Source organism: Phocoena phocoena, chromosome 8 (genome assembly GCF_963924675.1).
Source record: "Phocoena phocoena chromosome 8, mPhoPho1.1, whole genome shotgun sequence".
NCBI classification, from domain to species: Eukaryota; Metazoa; Chordata; class Mammalia; order Artiodactyla; family Phocoenidae; genus Phocoena; species Phocoena phocoena.
Genome location: NC_089226.1, coordinates 59575373 through 59596812, shown reverse-complemented (window position 1 = coordinate 59596812; position 21440 = coordinate 59575373). Strand labels below are relative to the sequence as shown.

General features: G+C 53.1%; 1 protein-coding gene across 3 annotated transcripts in view; it reads right to left on the bottom strand.

Annotated features, from left to right (window-relative positions):
* The window catches only part of ARAP1 (ArfGAP with RhoGAP domain, ankyrin repeat and PH domain 1), a 39898-nt gene extending 25578 nt beyond the window's left edge, over positions 1-14320 (bottom strand). Inside the window, exons 1-6 of one of the 3 annotated variants that reach the window (XM_065881298.1) lie at positions 13812-14320; positions 2402-2571; positions 1754-1821; positions 1016-1146; positions 719-874; positions 137-206 (exon numbers count right to left, since the gene is read on the bottom strand). In XM_065881298.1, the coding sequence (XP_065737370.1) occupies positions 137-206; positions 719-874; positions 1016-1146; positions 1754-1821; positions 2402-2571; positions 13812-14320 (1104 nt within the window). Of the gene's footprint in view, positions 1-136; positions 207-718; positions 875-1015; positions 1147-1753; positions 1822-2401; positions 2572-13811 lie in introns of those variants that run through there. The other 2 variants (XM_065881299.1, XM_065881300.1) reach the window with 2 other exon arrangements.
* Between the last annotated feature and the right edge of the window lie 7120 nt (positions 14321-21440).

Here is a 21440-nt window from a genome sequence, read left to right as displayed (position 1 = left end):
GGACACAGTTCAAGGAGTCACACTACAGCTCTGGTGAGGACTCATCTAGAGACGGACTCCACCTGGGTCCAGTGTTGGGGTTCAACCCAAGACCAGGCTGAAGCAGGGTCATATCACGGACTAACACGGGCCTCACCTTGTTACTATCAAAGTATCGTAGGTGATCGGTATCCAGTCTCACCCATCGCTTCTGATAGATATAAGATCTGGAGAGGCAGAGGCAGAGGGACAACAGAGCAAAGGACTGGGAATTAGGGAGAGGCTCCGGGATCACCCTAGCCCCCTCTGGAAGCCACATACAAAGTTAGGAACAGCCAGGTCCAAGGGAGGAAGGATCCCAAGTGGTCACTGAGAAGATGAACTTTTACCTACAGCAAGAGTGATTGATGTCAGACTCAAAGGACTTCCCAGTTTCGGGATTTTTTTTTTTTTTGGCTGCTCTGTGCAGCATGAGGGATCTTAGTTCCCCAACTAGGGATCAAACCCGTGCCCCCTGCATTGGGAGCGCAGTCTTAACCACTGGACCGCCAGAGAAAGGACTTCTCAGTGTTAAGGGTAATAAAGCATAGGTCTGGTGGGGATGATCGGCAGTTACAGTCTGCCTGGAGGGAGACCTGCTCCAATAACCCTGTCCCCTCTGGTTTTCTGATCCGCGATACCAGTATACTAGAGCCCACACCATGCAGAGCACCAGTAGGACCCACCAGGCTTCACTCACCCTTGCGGTGGGTTCTTGTCCAGCCAGCCAGCCTTGATGACCGGTGGGCTGGGAGTGGGGCCCACAGGCAGCCTGTCCATGGGGTGCAGTGGGAGATCAGGAATCAGGAGGCTGCTGGGCAAGGATGAGCTCAGGCTGCTAGAGTGCCATCCACCACTGGGGGGAGAAGAGAGGGAGTGAGGAGGCCAGAGTGGGGGCTCCCATGGGGTGGGGGCGGAGGACACGGAGAGGCTGGGCCGGGCTTGGGGAAGGAGGATAGCTGGGTGGGAGAACCACCCGAGAGAAGAGGACGCTTACTTGGGGATGTCCTCGTAGGCGTGGCCATCCTCATCTTCATCCCCTTGGTCGTCCCCGGACAGCTCCTCCCCCTCGCTCAGCAGACTGGCCACACGCACGGCCCGCGGGACTTGGCTCAATGGGGGGTCCTCCTGTTCCCCAGACCCGCTCAGTGTCATGCTCCCCTCCAAGCCCCAGATCACACCCAACTAGGGGCTGCCACATCCCCCTCTGTCCACTCCATCCTGGACCCACACAACTCTGCACATTTACTTCTCTTTCCTCACACTCCTCTCCTCCCCAGCCCCCGGCAGTCTGCATAGGGACCCAGGGAGATGGGGGTCACAGGGACAGAGAAAACCAGTGCAAGCACAGGCCCAGGTGAGAGACAAAGACAGAAAGATAAAGGGATAGAGAAAAAGACACATGGATGGAAAGTTAAGGCACTCAGAGAGAGGGTGACACGGGGACACAGAAAGTGAAACAGAGACAGAGGGACACCCCAAGACAGATGTGCTCCAAACACCAAGAGAGAAGGGGCCACACAGCCATCCAGATGCAGCTGAAGACTGGATCTGGAGCCACAAACCAGAGCCCCCAGACCCCCACAGAGCAAGACAGTGAAGGGGAAGAGGACTCTCCAGGGAGCCGGCCACCTACTCTCTATCTGGTGGTCCCCAGGGTCTGAAAGGCACCTGGGTAGCCTGCCCTCCACACTGATAGGCAGACAGCCCAAACCCTAACCACTGCCTGACCCACCTTCTTGGTCATCACGGCAGCTGGGGCCCTCGGCCCCTCCGCTGGGACCTCATCGTAGTCAGGGTCATCTGGGGAGATAGAGGGGAAGGGGAGACTCAGAGGCAAAGAAGCCTGGCCTCCCCCAGCCTAAGAAAGACCCTGCCCCACCCTGGCTTGGCTTTCAAAAAAAGGCACAAAGGACAGGAAGTGCTATTTATATTCTCGGGGCTTCACAGGACAGCACTAGGGGGCGGCCAAAGGAGAGGCCAGGCCATCACAGGGAGGTCTGACTGGGCAGCAAGCTTGGGGGTCAGGGTAGGGACTGTCTTAAAAAAGCTTAAAAAAAGCAACACGAATCGAGACAAGAAAAAGTGGACAATCCAAGGAAAAGCAAACTGCCCATGACCATGGAAAACAGTCCCAGACTTTAAACCACGGGCAAATCAAGAAGTCTGCCATCTGCCCAAACCCAACAGTCAATAGGTCAGAGAGCTGGGTGCTGTCTCCATTCTGAGGATGAAGGGAAGATGCTCACCTGTCCAGGGCCACAGACTGGGTCGGTGGCAGGGCCCAACAGAACGGGAAGCACGATCCTTACGCCCTTGCAGACTCTCCAGCCCTGATCCCAGGCCACCCACCCAGAGCCCCATGCTTTGCTACGGCACTCACCAAACTCTGGGAGCACGCAGAGAGGCTTCGGGGGAATCTCTGGGGGGCTGGGAGGTGGAGATGGGGGCTGGGGAGGCCCCCGAGGGAAGATGGCCGGGGGTTCCTCAGGCTCTGGCTGGGCAAGGAATGATGGTGGCGGTGACAGTAACTCTTCTTCCTTGGCAGGAAGGCTGGGAACAGACCAAAAGTTGGGCATCAAGTTCAGTGCGGCTGAGTCACTGCGCCAGCAACACTGCGACAGAACCAGGACTCAAACCCACTGCGCCCCCCAGCTCACACGAGCAGCTGCACAACTCATTCATTCCACACACTCAGACAGAGCCCTCCTGCCTCACTCCCCTGCCCCTAACCCTCCAAGCTCTCCAGAGCAGGCACCTTCTTTGGCTTCATGAGCTGGCCCTGCCTTGCTGGGACAGGGTCACCTGTCCCCAGAGTGCTAGGTTTTAGCCACATGTACCCACTGGATCTCCACTCTAAAAGAGAGATGAAGACCAGAAAGGGGGGGGTGGTGGTGTGCATCCTAGCCTGGGAGTCAGGGAAGGCTGGACCTGAGCTTTTATTTATTTATTTATTTTTATTTTGGGCTGCATTAGGTCTTTGTTGCTGCGCATGGGCTTTCTCTAGTTGCGGCGAGCGGGGGCTACCCTTAGTTGCAGTGCGTGGGCTTCTCGTTGCAGTGGCTTCTCTTGTTGTGGAGCACAGGCTCTAGGCGCACAGGCTTCAGTAGTTGTGGCACGCAGTCTCAGCAGCTGTGGCTCGCGGCCTCTAGAGCACAGGCTCAGTAGTTGTGGCACACGGGCTTAGTTGCTCCACGGCACGTGGGATCTTCCCGGACCAGTGACCGAACCCGTGTCCCCTGCATTGGCAGGCGGATTCTTAACCACTGTGCCACCAGGGAAGTCCCTGGACCTGAGATTTTAAGGATAAGAAGGTGTCTGTTGGAGAATGGATGGCGCAGGACTGAAATGGGCATCAAGGCCAAGGGCACAGACCAGAGCCTTAGAAACCAAGTCCTGAGGCCATAAGCCGTGCGTCTCTGGATCAAGACCATCTTCTCTCGTCTTGAATATTCACCATCCCCCAGGACCCCTCAAACTCACCTGAACCCACCACACTTCTCATCTCTGCTATCACTCCCCCCAGAAGCCTTCTCTGACTCCAAGGCCAGGTTCAAGGTACCTGAACTCCCACAGCCACAGTGCTCCTGTCTGTCTGTCTCAGCACAGATCGCACTGCTTCCTGCAGGCTGAGTGTCTCCAAAGGACATCAGAGACGTGGGTTTCAACCTCGCCTCAGTCTCAGTTCCTGTCTGTCCTGGGGCAAGCACCTAGCCTTTCTGAGCCTCGGTTTCCTCATCTGTAAAATAAGGACTACAAAACTGTTGTGGCAGGGTGGCTGGAGGATTAACCATGACAAGGCGTGTCGTGCGTCAGCACACAGGATGCACAGAGACCACCAGCCGGAACAGGTGCCTGAGCTCTAGAAGCCTGGCCCCAACTGCTGTCTCTGCCAGCATCCAGCAGGGGCTGAGGAAGAGCATCGGAGTGGGTGGGCAACTTTCTTCCCTGGTGATCTCAGCCTGGTCCACTGCCCCAGTGTTCCTGGCAGTGGCTGACAGTGTGTGACCACCGAGAAGGCAAGGAAGGGCTGGGGCATGACCATGATGCCGGGCCTCTGCTCCTGCTGTTGCCTCCTGCAGGAATACCTTGCTCCCTGGTCTCTGATCAGAGAACATCTACTCATTCTTTAACTTCTTTCTCAAGTGCCCCTTCTCTGAAAGTTTTTCCTGACCCCTCCTTCCTGCTCCTCCAGGCCCTGCCCATGTTCCCCTCTGATATGAGCTTTAGATGAAGTATTCCAAGTAACTTTTGCTTTTTACTACCTCCCTCCTTTGTGCCACATACTGTGCTAGCATCTAAGCCAGGACCTGAACCCTGAGTCCAGTCTGGGTGCTTCTTAGGACACCTGGCTACTTCCACATTACCCTGCACCCTATCTCCTTCCTCTCCAAGGGTAAAGAATGAACAAAAAAACTCTTTCCCCCTAGAAACCTGCTAAAAGTGGTATGTCAGCCATGCTCTGAGGCAACAGTGCCTTTGGCAAAAGCGGCCTGAGTGTGGAACTGCACCTAGACTAAGGAGAAACTGTAAGTGGTCTCTTGACCTGGCGGAGAAGTCGGAGCTTTGGACTTCCCAGAGTGTGGTGGCTCATAACCGGGCATAGCCTGTGCAGGGACCTGAAACCACCACACTTGTGCGGCTGTTACAAGACATACTGGCCCCTTGGGGCAAGAGTTCTCTAAGCCAGGGTGGCGCCCACACCTGTTGGCTGTGAGTCTCATCCCTCATCCCTGAGCTGCCCCCTGGAGGACCACAGAGAACAGCTCCTGGACAGATGCGTGGACAGTGGCACTGACTGCCACAAGGACCCCACAGCAGAGGAAGACCTGCTGCTGTCCTGGTGGCTAGTTATTCCCTCTCTATATGCTTTTCAGGGAATCTGATGCCAAGTGGGCCTAGGGTAGGGGTTTAGCTGGACCTATGAAGACCCGCTGATGGACACTGTACTAGGCTGTCTCCCCGACTTGACCCTGAGTCTCTTTAGGGCAGGGGCAGCCTTGGACTTGACTCTTTATCCCCATAGTCCACCCATAGGGCCTGGCTGAGTGAGCAAAAAGAGCATGTTGGATGGGTGGGTGGGGGGTGGATGGGTAGGTGGATAGGTTGGCGGACAGGGTGGGGAGAGAAGCAAATGAAAGGCTGAGTGAGTACACACAGGCCCAAGGGCATGACCTGCGGTGTCGGCCCCCCAGCTAGTCAAGTACAATGTCCTTGGAGACCACACAGTCTCCCAGACTCCAAGAGGAAGGGGCCCTTGGGGGCCCAGTCTGTGATCAGCTGACAGCAGAGCTCCAAGCTGTTGGACCAGGACCAGTCAGACTGGCTCAGAGCAGGGGGGACAGACAGGCTCTGCCCTTCCAATACCAAGCAGCTTGAGTGGGCCTGGCTCCCCACCTCCCCCAGGACTGAGGGCCAGTGCTGAGGCAAAGGTGATGGCAACAGAGTATCCTCGGAGCCCAAGCGGCATCGGTCCTCCCATCTCTGGCCCCCAGTCCTCCCCCATCACTGCCTGATCTTATGAGAGGGTCCTGCCCTTCCTGAGGCCTGGCTCCCCAGCATGTGGGCTCCCTAAGACAAGTGCCACACCTACCTTCTTCACTACTGTATGCCCAGCACTCAGCAGGGATGAATAAATAAATGAAGACCTGGATTAATTAATTCTTATTAATTATGTGTGTGTGTGTGTTTTCCCAGCTGTCTTCTAGGTGCTTTACATGGATTCATTCATTCAGTAACGTATGGCTTATTGCTATTCCCACTTTACAGATGAGGAAACGGAGGCACAGAGACACGAAGTTAATTTGTCCTTGGTCCCACACCTGGGATTTGCACCCAGGAAATCCAGCACCACAGCTGAAAGCTCAACCACCAGTGGCAAATGAGGAGGCCACAGCCAGGATCTGAGGGCTTCTCTGAGGCCCGTCTCCTCACACTGGCACCCAACTCAGGATCCAGGAAGCTCTAGGGTTGATGTTCCATCCAAAAGGAAACGTGATCACAGCTCTGATGGCTGTGTTACCATGGTAAGAAAGGAGAGGGGAACAGATGCTAAGGGCTCCTCTCCCAGCAAAGCCTTTGCAGGAAGAGGGCTATGTGCCAAGAAGGTGGAGAAAGAGGCCCCATGGGCCTCCCGACCTCATCATAGACACCTCCTCCAGGAAGCCTCCAAGCTGACCCCCCGCCTGCCTACCATAGGGGACCAGGGTCATGCTGAGTCAGAGCCAGGCCCAGGAAAGGAGAAGTGGTATCAGGAAGGCACGGATGTGGGAATATCCCAGGGGAAGGGGCAGTGCCCACAGAATGACCCTAACCCAGCCACTCAGTGCCTGCACCCCTTAGAGCAGCCCCAGCTCCAGTCTGCGGCTAAGGTCCAGCTGAGATGTTCCCCACTGATCTCTGACCCCACAAGACCAGTAGATCAGTCCCAAACCTGAGCAGGGACTCAGTGGTCCCTCCTATGAGCCTTCGCTCACGCCACTTCCTCCTGCCTGCATCTCCCTGCCCTCTCCTTACATCTCAGTCCATGGAAAGCCTATCTGTACCTCAAAATACGGCTCAATGGGCCTCTTCTAGGTAGCCTCCAAGATGCCCACACAGAGCTGCTCACCCCCTGCCCCTCATTCCTGGCTCCTCTGCTCCTTAAGCCCCTTTCTCCTCTATCCAAGTGACATATGGATCTGGGCACTCCTGGGCAGGCCCACTCCAGCCTGGGCCCTCAGCCTAAGAAGGTTTGTTTTATTGGTTTAGGGCAAATACACACAGCCAACCTTGTATCTGTGGGTTGAGGGATATATGAGGGTCCTGAGACAGAATGGGTAAGAGTAGAGTGACCATATAATTAATCATATAAACCAGAACATTTCTGACAGCTAAAAGAAGCCCTATTAATAACTATGTCAGGGCAACAGATGTAAGCAGGCCTGTCCTGGATGAAATGAGATTTGTGGTCACTGTAGGTAAGAGACAGAGCTTTGCAGCCAGGTGGGTCTGGGCTTGCATCCCAGCTAGACCTCACATCAGTTTGTGTCCTTACAAAGCGGTCACTTTACCTCTGAGCCTCAGGTTCCTCTCTGGTCTGCTTCCAGGCTCACTGATAACTCAGTAAGGAGAGCCAACTGCCACATGTCACCAGCACAACTTTCTCACCCTGCCTGTGGCTGAAGGAGGCTCAGGCCCCACAGGATGGGCCAGAACCTGTCCCATAGCCCTCTCCTCCAGGGTGGCCCCTGGCTCTCCCTTCACTCCTTTCTATTTATGTCAAACACCATAAGGGTAGATGGGCAGGGCTGCAGAGTAGGGCAGCCTGAATATCTCAGGCTGGCCTTGAACTGATCCACTCTTACATTCCAGCCATCCTTGACTGAGCTGCATTCCATAAATGCATATTTCCAGGCTTTTGCATATGTTGTTCCTTCCACCAGGAATGCAACTCCATCTGGCCATCTCCTACTTCTACTTCCAAAGGTGCAAATCATACATCTCCCCCCTCCACTTTGCGCCTCCCTTCATGCCCCAGGGGCCTCCTGAGGCTTCTCCAGTCCCCACACTTCTGAGCACTCAGTATAGTTGTATCTGTCAATGTTTGCTTCACTGAACTGACCTCAGAGGACCAAGGACTCAGGCCTATACCCTGTCCTGGAATCAGGACTTTCCGCCTACAGGGTCACACAGGCCTTGGAGGGACCCAGCCCAAACCCAGCTCCTGGATTTTCACCAGCAGGGCCAAGAGGTGGGATCAGACTCTGATTTGGACACATCTGCCTCCTCTTCTGACCTCCTCTTCCCACAGGAGCAATCTTTCCCAACTGCCCACTTCCTCATCCTACTTGGGGCCCAGGCCTCAGCCCTACGTTTCTCTCTTCCTTCGTGGCTGCCCTCGTCCTTCCTTCTCCATCATGAGGCCCAAGGGTCAGCCCCTCTAGCGCTTTCCGGGCTCTGTCCTACTTACTTCTGCCCAAGCCACAGCAGAGAAAGCCCTTCTTGGGGTCTCACTAGCTTAGACGTGATGTCTGCAGTATGCCTCTCAGCTTTTGCATATGCTGTGAGTCCCCTCAGGCCAATCCCTCTCCATGCCACAGCATCACCCAACACAGAGGGGGCTTCCTTGACTGTGTTCTGAATGAATGAATGACCATCGCCCCACTCACACACTGATTACTGGAGGTCAGCAGCTCTCCATCCCTCCATACAGCAGTGCCCGACGGACCTGGCATCCACCCTCAAAACCAAGGTTTCACCCAGCTCTTTGTCCTTCACCCTGGAACAATATAGCTATCATTTGCTAAGTACCCGCTATGTGCCAGACATCCTGCTGGGAGTCTTTTTTTGTTTAATCCTCATCGACTCCCCTGTGCTCAGGACACACCTCTTTCACCAGGAAGTCTACCCAAACTGCTCCCTCCTCTAAGCTCACACAGTTGGGAATCTTGCTGTCATGCGCAGGAAAGGGCTGAGGCCCAGGTCTCCCATTGCAGCTCTTCCTGCTTCCCAGGCCTGACCCTGCGCTGGCTTGTGAAGGCAGTGGGGGGAGGAAGTTCACCCTTCAGGTGGCTCACAACTGTACTAGCCCCTCTCCCCCATCCCAGGGCTGGCCTGGCTGGAGGAGAAGGTGCAGGTGTCTGCTGGGCCCTATGGAAAGATGAGCCAAGGGCGCAGGGCAGAGCCTGGTACACAGACAGGAGCTGGTTAGAGGAATCTCTATGTCCCCAGTGGCTCAAGCACAGGGTTATTGAGCTCATTAGGGACCACAGCAATTGGGGGGGGGACCACAGCAATTGGGGGGAGCCCCCCAATGACACAGGCACCCCCACCACACCACCAGCCCTGGAAGGAGGGCTAGGAAGTCGCCAGCTAAGTGCCAGCCCTTGGCAGGCCTTCCTATCACCTGGACTGGGGGGAGGGCAAGGGGGCTCTGGTAGGAGCTGCCCAGAGCCACAGCACCCTTGAATTTGACCCTGAGAGAAGTCACCTAAGCCTCTGGAGGCAATCCTCAGTGAGGTGCAGGGAGCCAGAACCGAGATCAGCACCAGATCCCTGAAGGGCAGAGACCCCACAGAGGAGCAGTCTGTGAAGCCCAGGAAACAGGCCCCGGGGGGCTCCGAGTGGACCCGGGAGAGAGGTTTATGGGGAGATGGAGACCTGGAAAGCCCAGGGCAGAGAGGGCGAAGAGAGAGGGGAGAAAAGGAAAGGGCAGGAGAAAAACAGAAAATGTAGACAAAGTGAAAGAAGACAGAAAATTCTGAGAGTAAAAAAGGGAGGGGGAGGAGACCAGAACAGAAAACCCAGCCTGCGGAGAGGTGGCAGACAGACAGACAGGGATTCCTGCCCTCCCAGCCCCGCCAGAGGAGCCTCCCCACCTTCCCTTGGCCGACAGCCCAGCCCACGGCGGCCCCTCGCTCACCCTCTGATGCCCTCTGGGTCCGGGGCCCGAGGACTCCTGTGGCTCTGGTTAGCCGGCCCCAGCGTGTGCCGTTCCCTGCCTGTGCAGCCTGTGTCCGACCTGGGCTGGTCTCACAGACAGGCCGGCCCCACTCCCTGGGTATGTCTGAGGCCGCGTCTGGGTCCAGGCATGGCTCTGTGCACCCGTGATTTGGGTCTGAGTGTCTGTGATCCCTTGTCTGAGTGTGTGTTCCTGTGTGTAACTGTGGGTCTGTCCGGGAGAGTGAGTGAGTGTGTGTACGTGTACGTGTGTGTCTGTGTCTGAATCCAGCTCTGGTCTCCTCTAGCTTCCTGCTCTCCGCCTCCCCCCGCCCCCCTGCAGCCCTGGCCAACACACACACTTCCTGAAAACACGGACTGAGACAGAGAGAAAAGTCACCCAGAATCCCCCGGGACAGACACTTCCTCTCCGCCCCCAGGCTGCCCCCCCCCACCCAGCTGGAGTGAGTGGACAAGCCACCCCAGTGCCATCTAGCAGGACCTTACAGAGTGAACACCCAGAAGGCCCTGGCCCTGGCTGGCCCCTCCCCACGCCCACAAGGAGGCCCAGAGAAGCTGGGAAAGAGGCTCTCTGAAGGGAGCAAGTTCTGCCCTGGCAACAAGTGATCAGCCTTCAGGAAGACCAGGGATTGGCTGGGCTGCAGGATGGTCGAGGGCACAGGTGGGAGGCCTTGCAGTGTGACTGTAGCTGGTAGCTGTCCCGTCTGGACAAATACTCCCTCTTCCCAAGGTATCTCCAGACATCCAGGTGTCCGAGGAGGAAACAGAGGCCCAGAGCAGCCTAGGAGGGGCTCTGCAGGGTGACCCTGGAACCCTGGATCAGGAATGACCTCTCTGCCATGCTCAGGGAAGCAGGCTCAGAGCGTACACATCTATGAGACTTAAAGCTGAGTAGACAGTCCCAGGCCAGGAGGCAGGGTTTGAACATCAGCTTCCCCTGAGCTGGACTGTGTGACTTTGAACAAGTTTCCCAGCATCTCTGGACTTAGCTAGTTCCCTATGACAGGCTTAAGTGATGGTGGGTGTGCAAACCCTTTGAGGGTGCAATGGGGTCCTCCCAGGCCAGGCAGAATAATGAACCCAGTTCTGAGAGTCCTGACCCAGCTGGCGCAGAGGGGAGAGGACCCCATCCCTGCTCCTTTTCTGCCTGCCTCCCTTGAAGTCTCTCCCTTTCTAAGAGGCCTGGGGTGACAGAGATTGGGTAGTGGGAAGGGATTTGGGGTGTCCTGTAACCCTACTGTCCAGGGTCCACTAGGGGTGAGTCAGCGCGGGCAGCACACGTGCTCAGCGTCTGGCAGTACAGAAGCTCATGCAGGCCTCATCTATTTACTAACACAGCAAACACTTGCTGAGTGCCTATTAGGCACCTGGCACTGTTTCAGATGTTGGGGATTCAGCCGTAGATGAAACGGACGAGCATCTGAGCACTAATAGAGCTGACGTTCTAGGGGGCTCAGCCTCTCGGCAGCACGTGCAAACACAGCACAAGCACACACTGGCTCACACCTGACAGTACACAAATAACACCCATGCCAATTCACCACCCACATCACACGCACTCACAAATACACTCATGCTGTGGGAGTCCCCACAATACCAGTGCGCGTGGGCACGTGTATGTGTGCACACAGGCCACACTACAGCAAGTCACCACTGAAACTGTATGGTGCATACAGTTTCAAATCCCCACCTGTGTGCATATGTTAGGATCATACATCGCCTCCCTTAGGACACGTGTGGATGCAAAAATACACAGACACACTACTATCCTGACAGACACACGCCTAGGGGTGCACACACACAAACTGGCCAGGCATGCCCTCATGTGGAGTCACTAGACCCCAAATTCTGCTGGGGAGCCCAGTGATGGACCAGAGCCAGGCAAAAATGCTCCCTCAGTCACCACCTGATCTGGTGTAAGAGGCCCTATGATTGAGAGGGTGAGACCCTCATCACTAGAGGGTGCAGGCAAGGACAGGAAGGCCACATCAGGAAGCGGGGACTCCTGAAAGGGGGGCAGGAGCAGGCCAGGCTGAGCAGTCATCCACTGTGCACCACGGAGCCTGGAGTCATAGAAAGGGGCTATGAGGGGACAGGGTAGCCAGTCAGGCTGAATCCTCGCCCCAAACCTGCCCAGCCTTCGCCTGTTACACACATGTGAGGCTCTGTCCGCCCTTAGTTTTTCTCCCTCTGGGCTTTAAAGACTTTGTACACCTTGCGAGCCCAGGATGCTAGGGCTGCAGATGCCCACAATTCCAAATGTCAAAGGCCCTAGGACACAGGAAGCCAGGCTTGGCAGCTCACCTGCCACTCTGCCCTAAGGAACAGCCCCAAATTGCAAGGAATAATTGCCTACAAATTCTGTGAGCACGGAATGAATTTTGGGTCCTCTAGCTACAAGGGGCCGGACTCCTGACCATGGGAGTCTGGCCTCTCCCAGACGTTGGCTAAGTTCAGACTGAGGATCTGAGAGTGGGGCCTGGTACCCTGGGGTGAAGGTAGGACCCTTGCTCTACCCAGAAAGTCTCCTGAATTCAGATGTCAGTACCAGGAGGGCCATGGAGGGCCAAGGAGGACACCTGATGGGGAAACAGGCCCAGAGGGGCAGCTCCTAATCAGAGTCATGGAGCCAGCTGGACCTGCTTAGGTATCCTGCCTTCTAGGCAGGAACCCAGGCCTCCACTCCTTGACTGGGGTTTTTGCCTCCTCAGCCTTCGTGAACTTCCTACGGACAGGGCCCTGCCTCCTGCCCTTGTTCACCCACTCCCAACCCCCAGAGACAAGCAAACAGACAGACACACACTCCATCCTAATGATAGAGTTAAAAAAAGAGAAATTACTCCTACATGCAGGAAAGTGGCCACTAGAGGGTGCAGTGGCACCAGGAAACTCCAGTCCGGTCTATAAGCCAGGCTCCTGGGGGACCCCAGTGGTGCTCACAGTTGTGTGAACCCGGGAAAGGCACAATAAACTTTTTGTGCTTTCACCCGTCAAATCTCAAAACACCACAGCCCTGGCTTGGCTTTGAAGGCCCCTTTACTTTATGCCCCTCTCTGGGTGAGGAAAACCTCCCAGACCCTCCCCACGGGGGCTCCCCTAGCATATACTTGGCATGGATCCAGCCAGTGATGTTCTCCCTTCTCTGAGCCTTAGTTTCTTTTCTTGAAAACAGGACACAAATGCCCCAGAGCACTTGAGCAGGGATCAAAAGAGAGCATGTGAGCAAAGCACCCAGCACAGTGCCCAACAGTAACACGGACCAGGAGACCTCTCTCTGTATATCTCTTCCTCCTCCAAGAAGCCTTCCCAGATTAGGGTGACTTGGCCAAGTGCTGCAAAAAAGCTCCATTACACCCCACATATCCAGCCATACTTGGGGATGCTCCTCCAAGCTGGGCACCCCAGCAAATGGCAGGAAGGGAGGGCATATGTAAAGGAGGTTAAATGGCGTGTCCACAGAATTAGGAGGAAACTCAAGAAAACAAGGAGTACCAGGAGCTAGGAGGGGAGAAAACAGTTCTGGGGAGGAGGGAGGGTGAGCAGGATGTGGCCTGAGAAGTGTCTCCAGGATCGGGTGACATGTGGCAGGAGCAGTGTGAAAGGGGAAGACGGGAGCACCCGTGCCAGGCCCAGGGCACTTGCTGCGTCCCCCAGAACGAGTTCTTCATTCTAGACTTCCCATTTCCTCCACATACTACCTCCTGACTTGAGAAATGCACTCTGGTCTCCCAGTATCTCACACTCACCAGGCCCCAAACTGAACTCCAGACTTCCTCCCAAGCTCCCTCCTGTGGCCAGGTCCCAGATCAGAAACTGCACCACCATCTACCCAAGATGGGAACCTGGACGCCATGAGCCTCCTCTCTCCCTCTCTGCTCATGCCCAGGCCGTCCCCAAGTCCTGTCCACGCTAGTGCCGACCTCTCACTCCAATATGCCTACTTCTCTCCAGTCTCATTAGCACAGCCTGAGCGGGGGCCTCCCACCTGGCCCTGCGCCCTCTCACTGGTCTCCCAGCCTCCTCCCCCATCAACCTTAGCAGCAGCCGGGGTCATCCTTTCCGTACTCAGCTTTCATCTGATCGCTCTGCTTAAAACCTCCCTGGGCTCCCCACCTGGCCTTCACAGCATGTCCCACCAGCGCCATCCACGAACCCACCCTCGCTCACACAACAGTTCAGCCACACTGTCTGCTCAGAGCAGCCGTGGACGGTGCTTCCCACCTCTGAGCTTTGCACATGCTATTCCCTCCACCAAGGTGCCTTTCTTACCCTAGTGGCAAAGGCCACAGACTCCCCCTCAACCCTCTAGGTCCTCTGCCCATGTTCCTCCATTCTGGATGGCATCCACTCACCTCACCAGCAGGCGGGGGGGCCCAGTGCGAGGGGGCACAGGCGGAACGCTGAGCTCTGTCAAATGCCGCTTAGCAGGCAGCGGGGGCAGCACAGGGTCTGGGGCAGACGTGGATGGGGGGGAGAAGCAGGTGGGTGGAAGGCAGTTCCTCCGGGGTGGGATGGGTGGGGCAGTGGGCAGCCCCTCATCCTCTCCAGCCATGGGCAGTGGCTCCGGTGGAGTGGTGGGCACAGGTGGTGAGCGGAAGACATGACGCTTCATGGGCACGGGCCGTTGGGTCAGGCGGGGTGCAGGGGCTGGGGGCGTGTGGGCACGGAGCAGGCCAGCCAGGATGCGGCGGCGGTGGCCGGGGAGCAGCATGCCCATGTCCACCAGGCGGGCATCGCTGAGGCCTTGGCACTCTGTGGCCCACACCAGTCCGTGCTGCTCAAAGAGCCTGGTGTACTGCTCCAGGTGCAGTGCCCGCAGCCACTCGGCCACCGATAGGGCCCCATCCCCGGCCTCTGCCATTGTTCCTGTCAGCAGAAGCCAGCCAGCAGGACTCTGTCCAGACCTGGAAGAGATACATGGGCACAGGTCAGAGGCATGGTTGCCCAGGTATAGGTCCCCAGTCAACAGTTCTCTGTGGCTTTCCCACGCCATGGGTAAGCTCTGTACTTAAGCCCTCTCCCCTGTGTCCCATGTGCCAGGCAAGGCCAGGTACTGCCTGGTCCCTGAACATGCAGGCTTCTCCCACTGCCTGAAACCTAACACCCCACCCCTGTGGCCTCCTAGAATCCAGCTCCTCTAGGAAGCCCTCCAGGGCCTTCAGAGTTGGTACTACCCGAACCCCCATCCACAGCCTTGGCCACTGCTGTGGCTATGTCTGCACACACATTCCCTCCCGCCCGCTGCAAGACCCAGGCAAGGACCCAATTCCTTCTGAGGTGCCAGTTTCCAGCTGAGGGCCAGGCCCAGGGGTTAGCAAGTACAGGTGGGATTGAGGGATACCACTGCTGGTTCCCCTGCAGGCCCAGTCTGTGGGTTGAGCCTTACCCCCACCTCCATGCCCCTGGAGGAAGCAGAATACTCCAGGAGATGAGGCAACCCAGCATCACACAGCCTCTGGGGTCCTGGTCCTGTGAGTGAGCAACCCCACCCCCCACCTCCGAAGAGGGACAGGGGGAAATGTATAGGAAAGGCCATTCATTCATTTGATAGCCTTGCGCTAGGCAATGGGGACTAAGGTCCCCTACCAATACTCAAGAACTCCTGAACTGGCAAGAGTCAAGGAACAGATGATGCAAAGCAGTGATTAACAGATCAAAAGAAAAAAGTTATCTGCTCATCTCCACAGATACTAAAGAGGCATATGATAAAACTCAATATCCAGCATACTTAAACAAAAATTGCAGTATCGGTAAAATAGAAATGAATCAACACTTCCTTAAAATAAAAACCAGCACTTTGCTTAATGGAAAACAGTAGAAAAACTTCCATCATCATAAAAGTTCTAGACAACAAAAATATATCATTGGTATAAAAACTGGGAAAGAAGAGTTAACCTATTACTTAACAATAATACAAGTTTGGAGTTGGAAAACCCGAGAAGCTCAGCTGAGAAACTATTACAAACAATAAAAGAATTTAGTAAGATAGCTGGGTTCAAAATTAATATAACAGAATTGATATTTATAAGCAATGACCAGGTAGAAACCAGGATGAAAGACCTCATTTATAATAGCATCACAAAATAAAAACCACCAAGAATAAACTTAATAAGAAATGTGCACGATCGGGCTGCCCTGGTGGTGCAGTGGTTAAGAATCCACCTGCCAATGCAGGGGACGTGGGTTCAAGCCCTGGTCCAGGAAGACCCCACATGCCGCGGAGCAACTAAGCCCATGCACCACAACTACTGAGCCTGCGCTCTAGAGCCCACGAGCCACAACTGCTGGGCCCATGCGCCACAACTACTGAAGCCCGTGCACCTAGAGCCCGTGCTCCACGAGAGAAGCAAGAGAAGCTCCATGACGAGAAGCCTGTGCACCACAACAAAGAGAAGCCCCTGCTCACGGCAACTAGAGAAAGCCCGTGCGCAGCAACAAAGACCCAGTACAGCCCAAAATAAATAAATACATAAAGTTTTAAAAAAAAAAAAAGAAAGAAAGAAATGTGCAGGATTTATAGCGAGAAAAATGTGCAGTGTTATTAACGGGCAAAAAGGAGAGCTGGACAGATAGAAAGACATGATATTCTCCTGGATAGAGACTATCATAAAGATATTAATTCTCAGTTAATTTATAAATATGTACTATCCTGCTAAGCACACACACAGAACTGGGGGGCGGGCGGGGGGGAGGGCGGCGGCCAGACAAGTTTATCTGAAAGTTCATGTGGAAAAACAAACAAGCAGGAAGAGCCAGGAAAATTCCGGAAGTGAGGGAGTGGGACAAAGGAAGGGTAAAGAGTGAGAATCAGCCTCACCACATATTAAAACATAAAACCATGGCAATTAAAACAGTACAGGTTACCAGCACTTGAACAGACAGATCAATTAAACAGAACAGAAAGTTCAAAAATAGACCCAAATAAATCTAAGAATTTAGTATACAACAAAAGTAACATCTCAAACTAGTGGGGAAGAGATGGATTATTAAATTGTAGGGACAACTGTGGAGCAAGCTACAAAGCTGGACCTCTACACCTTCAACAGGATAAGTTACAGACAAATCAAAGATTTCAAAATAATAAATAAAACCATGAAAGGACTTAAAAAACCCTTGTCTCAGAGAGGCAAAAGCCTTCTGGAAATGATACAAATCCAGAAGGATAAAGAAAAGAGTAAAATACTCAACTATATACAAATCAAACATTCCTGCATGATTAAAAAAAATAAAAAGGCACCATAAGCAAGGCCAAAATATAAATGACAAACCAGGGGCTGTCACTCACACCCCAAACATAGACTAATTTTCCTAAAAAGTGAAAAGCACCTAGAAATAAGACACAGACCAGTAACCTAACAGAAAAATAGGCAAAGAATATGAACAGAGAAATTCACAGAAAGAAAAGTATAAATGGTTCTTAAACACAGGAAAAGGAACTTAACCTCCCCATACTGAGTGGTGACAGGGCGAGGCATTCCCCTCCCTGGCCGGGCCAGTGCCTCTGGGAAGGGCAATGCCACCATCGATTTGAAACCCCGATGCTTCTGTGCCCTTTGATCCAGCCACCCATGGGCACTTACCCTGCAGTCTTCCTGATGCATGTCCAAAATGACGTGCATAGGTTATTGGTTACAGCATTGTGTATAACAACAAAAGGTTGGAAGTAACCAAAATACCCAAAAATCGGGGAATGGTTAACTAAATTACAGTGTAGTCATACAGGAGAATACTGAGCCATAGAAAATGAGGAAACGTTTTACATATTAGTGTGAGATGACCTCCAAGATGTGTTGCTAAATGATTAAAGAAAAATGAGGAAACTCTGTAAAAAAGGAGGAAACTCCTTACGTGTTAATGAGGGATGACCTCCAGTATGTATTAAGTGACCAAAGAAAGGTTCAAAACAGTATAGAGAACATTCTGCCTTTCACATGGGGAAAAAAAAAAGGGGGTAGGGGGAAAGGATAGATCAGTATGTGTCTACCACTAAATGCATAAGATACCTCTGAAAAGATACATATGAGACAGGTGACGCTGGTTGCCTCTAAGGAGGAAAACTGAGGGTTGAGGAGGACAGGAGGGAGCAGAGGCAGAGCCAGACTTCACAGGGCCTGAAGCTTACCCAATTTGGATGCCCTCTTTCAGAAAAAGAATGCAAGAGTATCTTATCGTTTTCCAATATATACAAATATCAAATCATTATGTTGTACACCTGAAACTAATATGTCAATTACATCTCAATTCAAAAAAAATTTTTTAATTAAAAAAAAAAAAAGAGGGCTTCCCTGGTGGTGCAGTGGTTGAGAGTCCGCCTGCCGATGCAGGGGACATGGGTTCGTGCCCCGGTCCGGGAAGATCCCACGTGCCGCGGAGTGACTGGGCCCATGAGCCATGGCCACTGAGCCTACACGTCCGGAGCCTGTGCTCCGCAACGGGAGAGGCCACAGCAGTGAGAGGCCCGCGTACCACACACACACACAAAAAAAGAACATCTTACTTTTGTAAGAATTTACAAAAACACATGACCACATGCACACACTGCCCAGGCCCTCCCTGGGCCCCATCAGCTTCCCTGGAAACCCACCTCCATGTGGAGGGAAACTTTTCACTCTACATCTTTTTTCTATCATCCAAATATTGAACTATGTGAATTTTTCTAAAAGGCTCCTGAGGGACTTCCCTGGTGGTACAATGGTTAAGAATCTGCCTTTCAATGCGGGGGACGTGGGTTCGATCTCTGGTCAGGGAACTAAGATCCCACATGCCGTGGGGCAACTCTAGAGCCCGCGCACCACAACTAAAGAGCCCACGTGCTGCAACTACTGAGCCCACACCTAAAACTAGAGAGAAGCCTGCACGACGCAACAAAGAGCCTGTGTGCCACAACTAAGACCCACAGCAGCCAAATAAATAGATACTTTTTTAAAAAATAAAAAAGGCTCCTGAGGGTCCCAAAGGAAGACACGAATGAACAGAAATACATTTGATGTTCTTAAATAAGCTGGCTCTCAACATTATAATGACATCAGTTCTTCCAGGGTTAAGCTAAAGCTAACACAATCCCAACTAAAATTACCCACAGGCAGACGCTAAAGTTCATATGCAATGATATTAGAGATTTATTGTTGGGTGGGAAAGCAAGGTGCAGAACACTGTTTTATTATGTAAAAATCTGGGTTAAAGAAAAAGAATACATATACACATATGCACACATTATACACAGAATACTCCAATGGGTATACAAGAAACTGCCTTTGGGGAGGAGACCCGCAGCTGGAAGGACAAGAGAGGGAGGGTTACCTTTCACTATATCCTCTGTATCTTTTTAATTTTATACCATTTTCCAACAAATTACAATTTAAAAGATAACACGATCATCTGGGAGTAAGAAAGAGACCATAACTCACCAGGCATGGAAGGAAATCAAGTAAGCAGGTACACACCCCACCCGATCCACTGGTCCCTCCCTGCGTGGCCCCATCCCTTTCAAGCCCGCTCGGGTGGCTCTTTGCAAGGTCTCTGGCCTCACCCTCTCTCTGCCTCTCAATCTCAGTTTTCAAAATGGAAAGCGGGACCTTAGGTCTCACCTTCATGAAGCCTCCTCCACCTCAGTGTCGGGACTTAGCCTGCCACACTCAGCCCAGCGCCCCCATCCCTCCCTGACACACCACCAGCCGGGCTGCCCAGAATGCCAGGGTCCCCCAGAGGCGGCAGCTACTCTGAACGGCCCCTCATCTTGGCCTGAGGTGGAAGCTGCAAGGACAGGGGTAAATGAGAAAGCCTATGAGGCAAGGCCACTTTGGGCAGCTGGATGCCAGGAGGAAGAAGAGGAAGGGGGAAGGGGGAGGGGGCGAGGGATGGGGAAAAGGAAAGAGATGCAAGAAAGCGAGAGACGGGGAAGAGGGTAGAGAAAGAGAAGGAAGAGAGGGAAGGGTTCAGGGAGCCTAATGGAAACCAGGTGATGGTTAAAGGGAGGAAGTCTTCCAGCGGGGGTGAGGACAGCGTGAGGAGGCAGACCAACGACAGGCCTGCCCAGAGGTGGAGGCCACACCAGCGGGAGAGGGGAGTCAGGACACCCCGTTCTCTGACCCTCCCCCAGGACCAGTGGCTGTAGCAGGGATGTCAGGCCTGGCCAGGAGGCTGGACTGCCCCCAGGGAAGACATGGGGAGGGGGCAGATGCAGCTGCATGACTGAGGCAGGGACCCCACAGTGCAGAGCTTGTCAAAGGGAACCTGGGGAGACCCAGGAAGACAGGGCCCTCTCCACTAAGCCTGAGAGCTGGGGGGTGGAGGAGTGAGGCAAGGGCGTGAGACCCCAGGGGTCCTGCTCCTAAATGTGTATGGAAACCAAAAGAAGGTGTTTCCAGGCAGGAGAAAGAAGCGGCCATCCTTGAGGGCAGGCCACCAGCAAGCTCAGACGGCCCGGGCCCTGTTCGGGAGGGTGGGTCGAAGGGCCAGGTCTTGGGCAGAGCCACGTTTCCTGCTACTAGGGCAGGGTCAACCACAAACTGCTGGTCTCTGCAGGATGACTTTAGGGGGTACGGGTGAACATGTAAAATTAACTAATTAGGTATTTATCTTAAGTAGACTTCACAGTTATCTCTTAGGATGGGGCTAAAATAGGTATGGTTTAAAAGTGAATATTTCAAAAATAAATCTTAAGTAATTAGTACTTCATAAAGAGTTGGCAAAAAATGGCAGCGCTACTCAAATGACGATTTTTAAAAAGAATTTAATAAGACAATGTAAATAGTCTTTACTATATGCCACGCACCTAAAGTACTTTTTATTAACTTGTTTAAGTCTCATAGCAACCCTATGAGGTAATACCTCACAATTTAAGATGAAACTGAGGCACAGAGAGGTTAAGCAACTTGCCCAAAGTCACACAGCTGGGAAGGGGCAATTTGAATATAGTCTATACCTGCTTTGTCCAATACAGTAACTAGTAGTAGCCACATATAGCTACTGAAACTCCAAAAGTGGTCACATAATGAAGTATGCTCTATACAATACACACTGGATTCTGAAGTCTTAGTACAAAGAAATAAGAATATAAAATATCTCAATAATTTTTTCTATTTCTTACATAATAAAATTATAGCATTTTGGATATTTGGATAAAATATACTATTAAAATTAATTTCACCTGTTTCTTTTTAATGTGACTACTAGAGAACTTCAAATTGCACTTGTGGCTCGCATTACATTTCTACTGGACGGTGCAGCTCCAGACTCTTAACCAGTCTGCTCACTGCCTCTCGACAGTGACAAGCTCTAACTGAGCAGCTGCTACAGGTCAGGCAGTATTCTCAAGATTCAACATGGAATGATGGATGATGGCCCAACCAGGCTACTGGAATGATGAGGACTGGGAAACAGAAACCACCTCTGTCCCTGAGAAGGGCCCAGCCCCTTCCTGGGCCTCTCTCAAGTTCCTAATCCTACACTAAACGCTTCAGGCCAAGGTCAGACTTGGGACTCCGCACTGACACCCCTCTAGGTCAACCTAATTTGAGGCATTAGAAGCACGAGCCAGACCTCAGACGTGTACCCACCCTCCAGGAATCTCAGGCTGGAGGGTGTCAGATACTACCCAGCCGGCGAAAACAGCCCACATGGCCCTCAGCAGATGGGGGTCAGGGAAGACTTCCTGGAGGAGGCAGCTGCTTGAAAAAAGAAGTTTGGAGCAATGCCCTGCTAAGCCATGCTAGAGCCTGAGGCAAAAAAAAGAAATCAGTGATACTGAATCTCTTTATTTAAATTTTTGATATTTTGTTTATCTTGGATATTTTTCATTAATTTTGATTTTTAAAAAAATATTGCTTGGGGCTTCCCTGGTGGCGCAGTGGTTGAGAGTCCGCCTGCCAATGCAGGGGACACGGGTTCGTGCCCCAGTCTGGGAAGATCCCACATGCCACGTAGCAACTAAGCCTCTGCGCCACAACTACTGAGCCTGGGCTCTAGAGCCCACGAGCCAC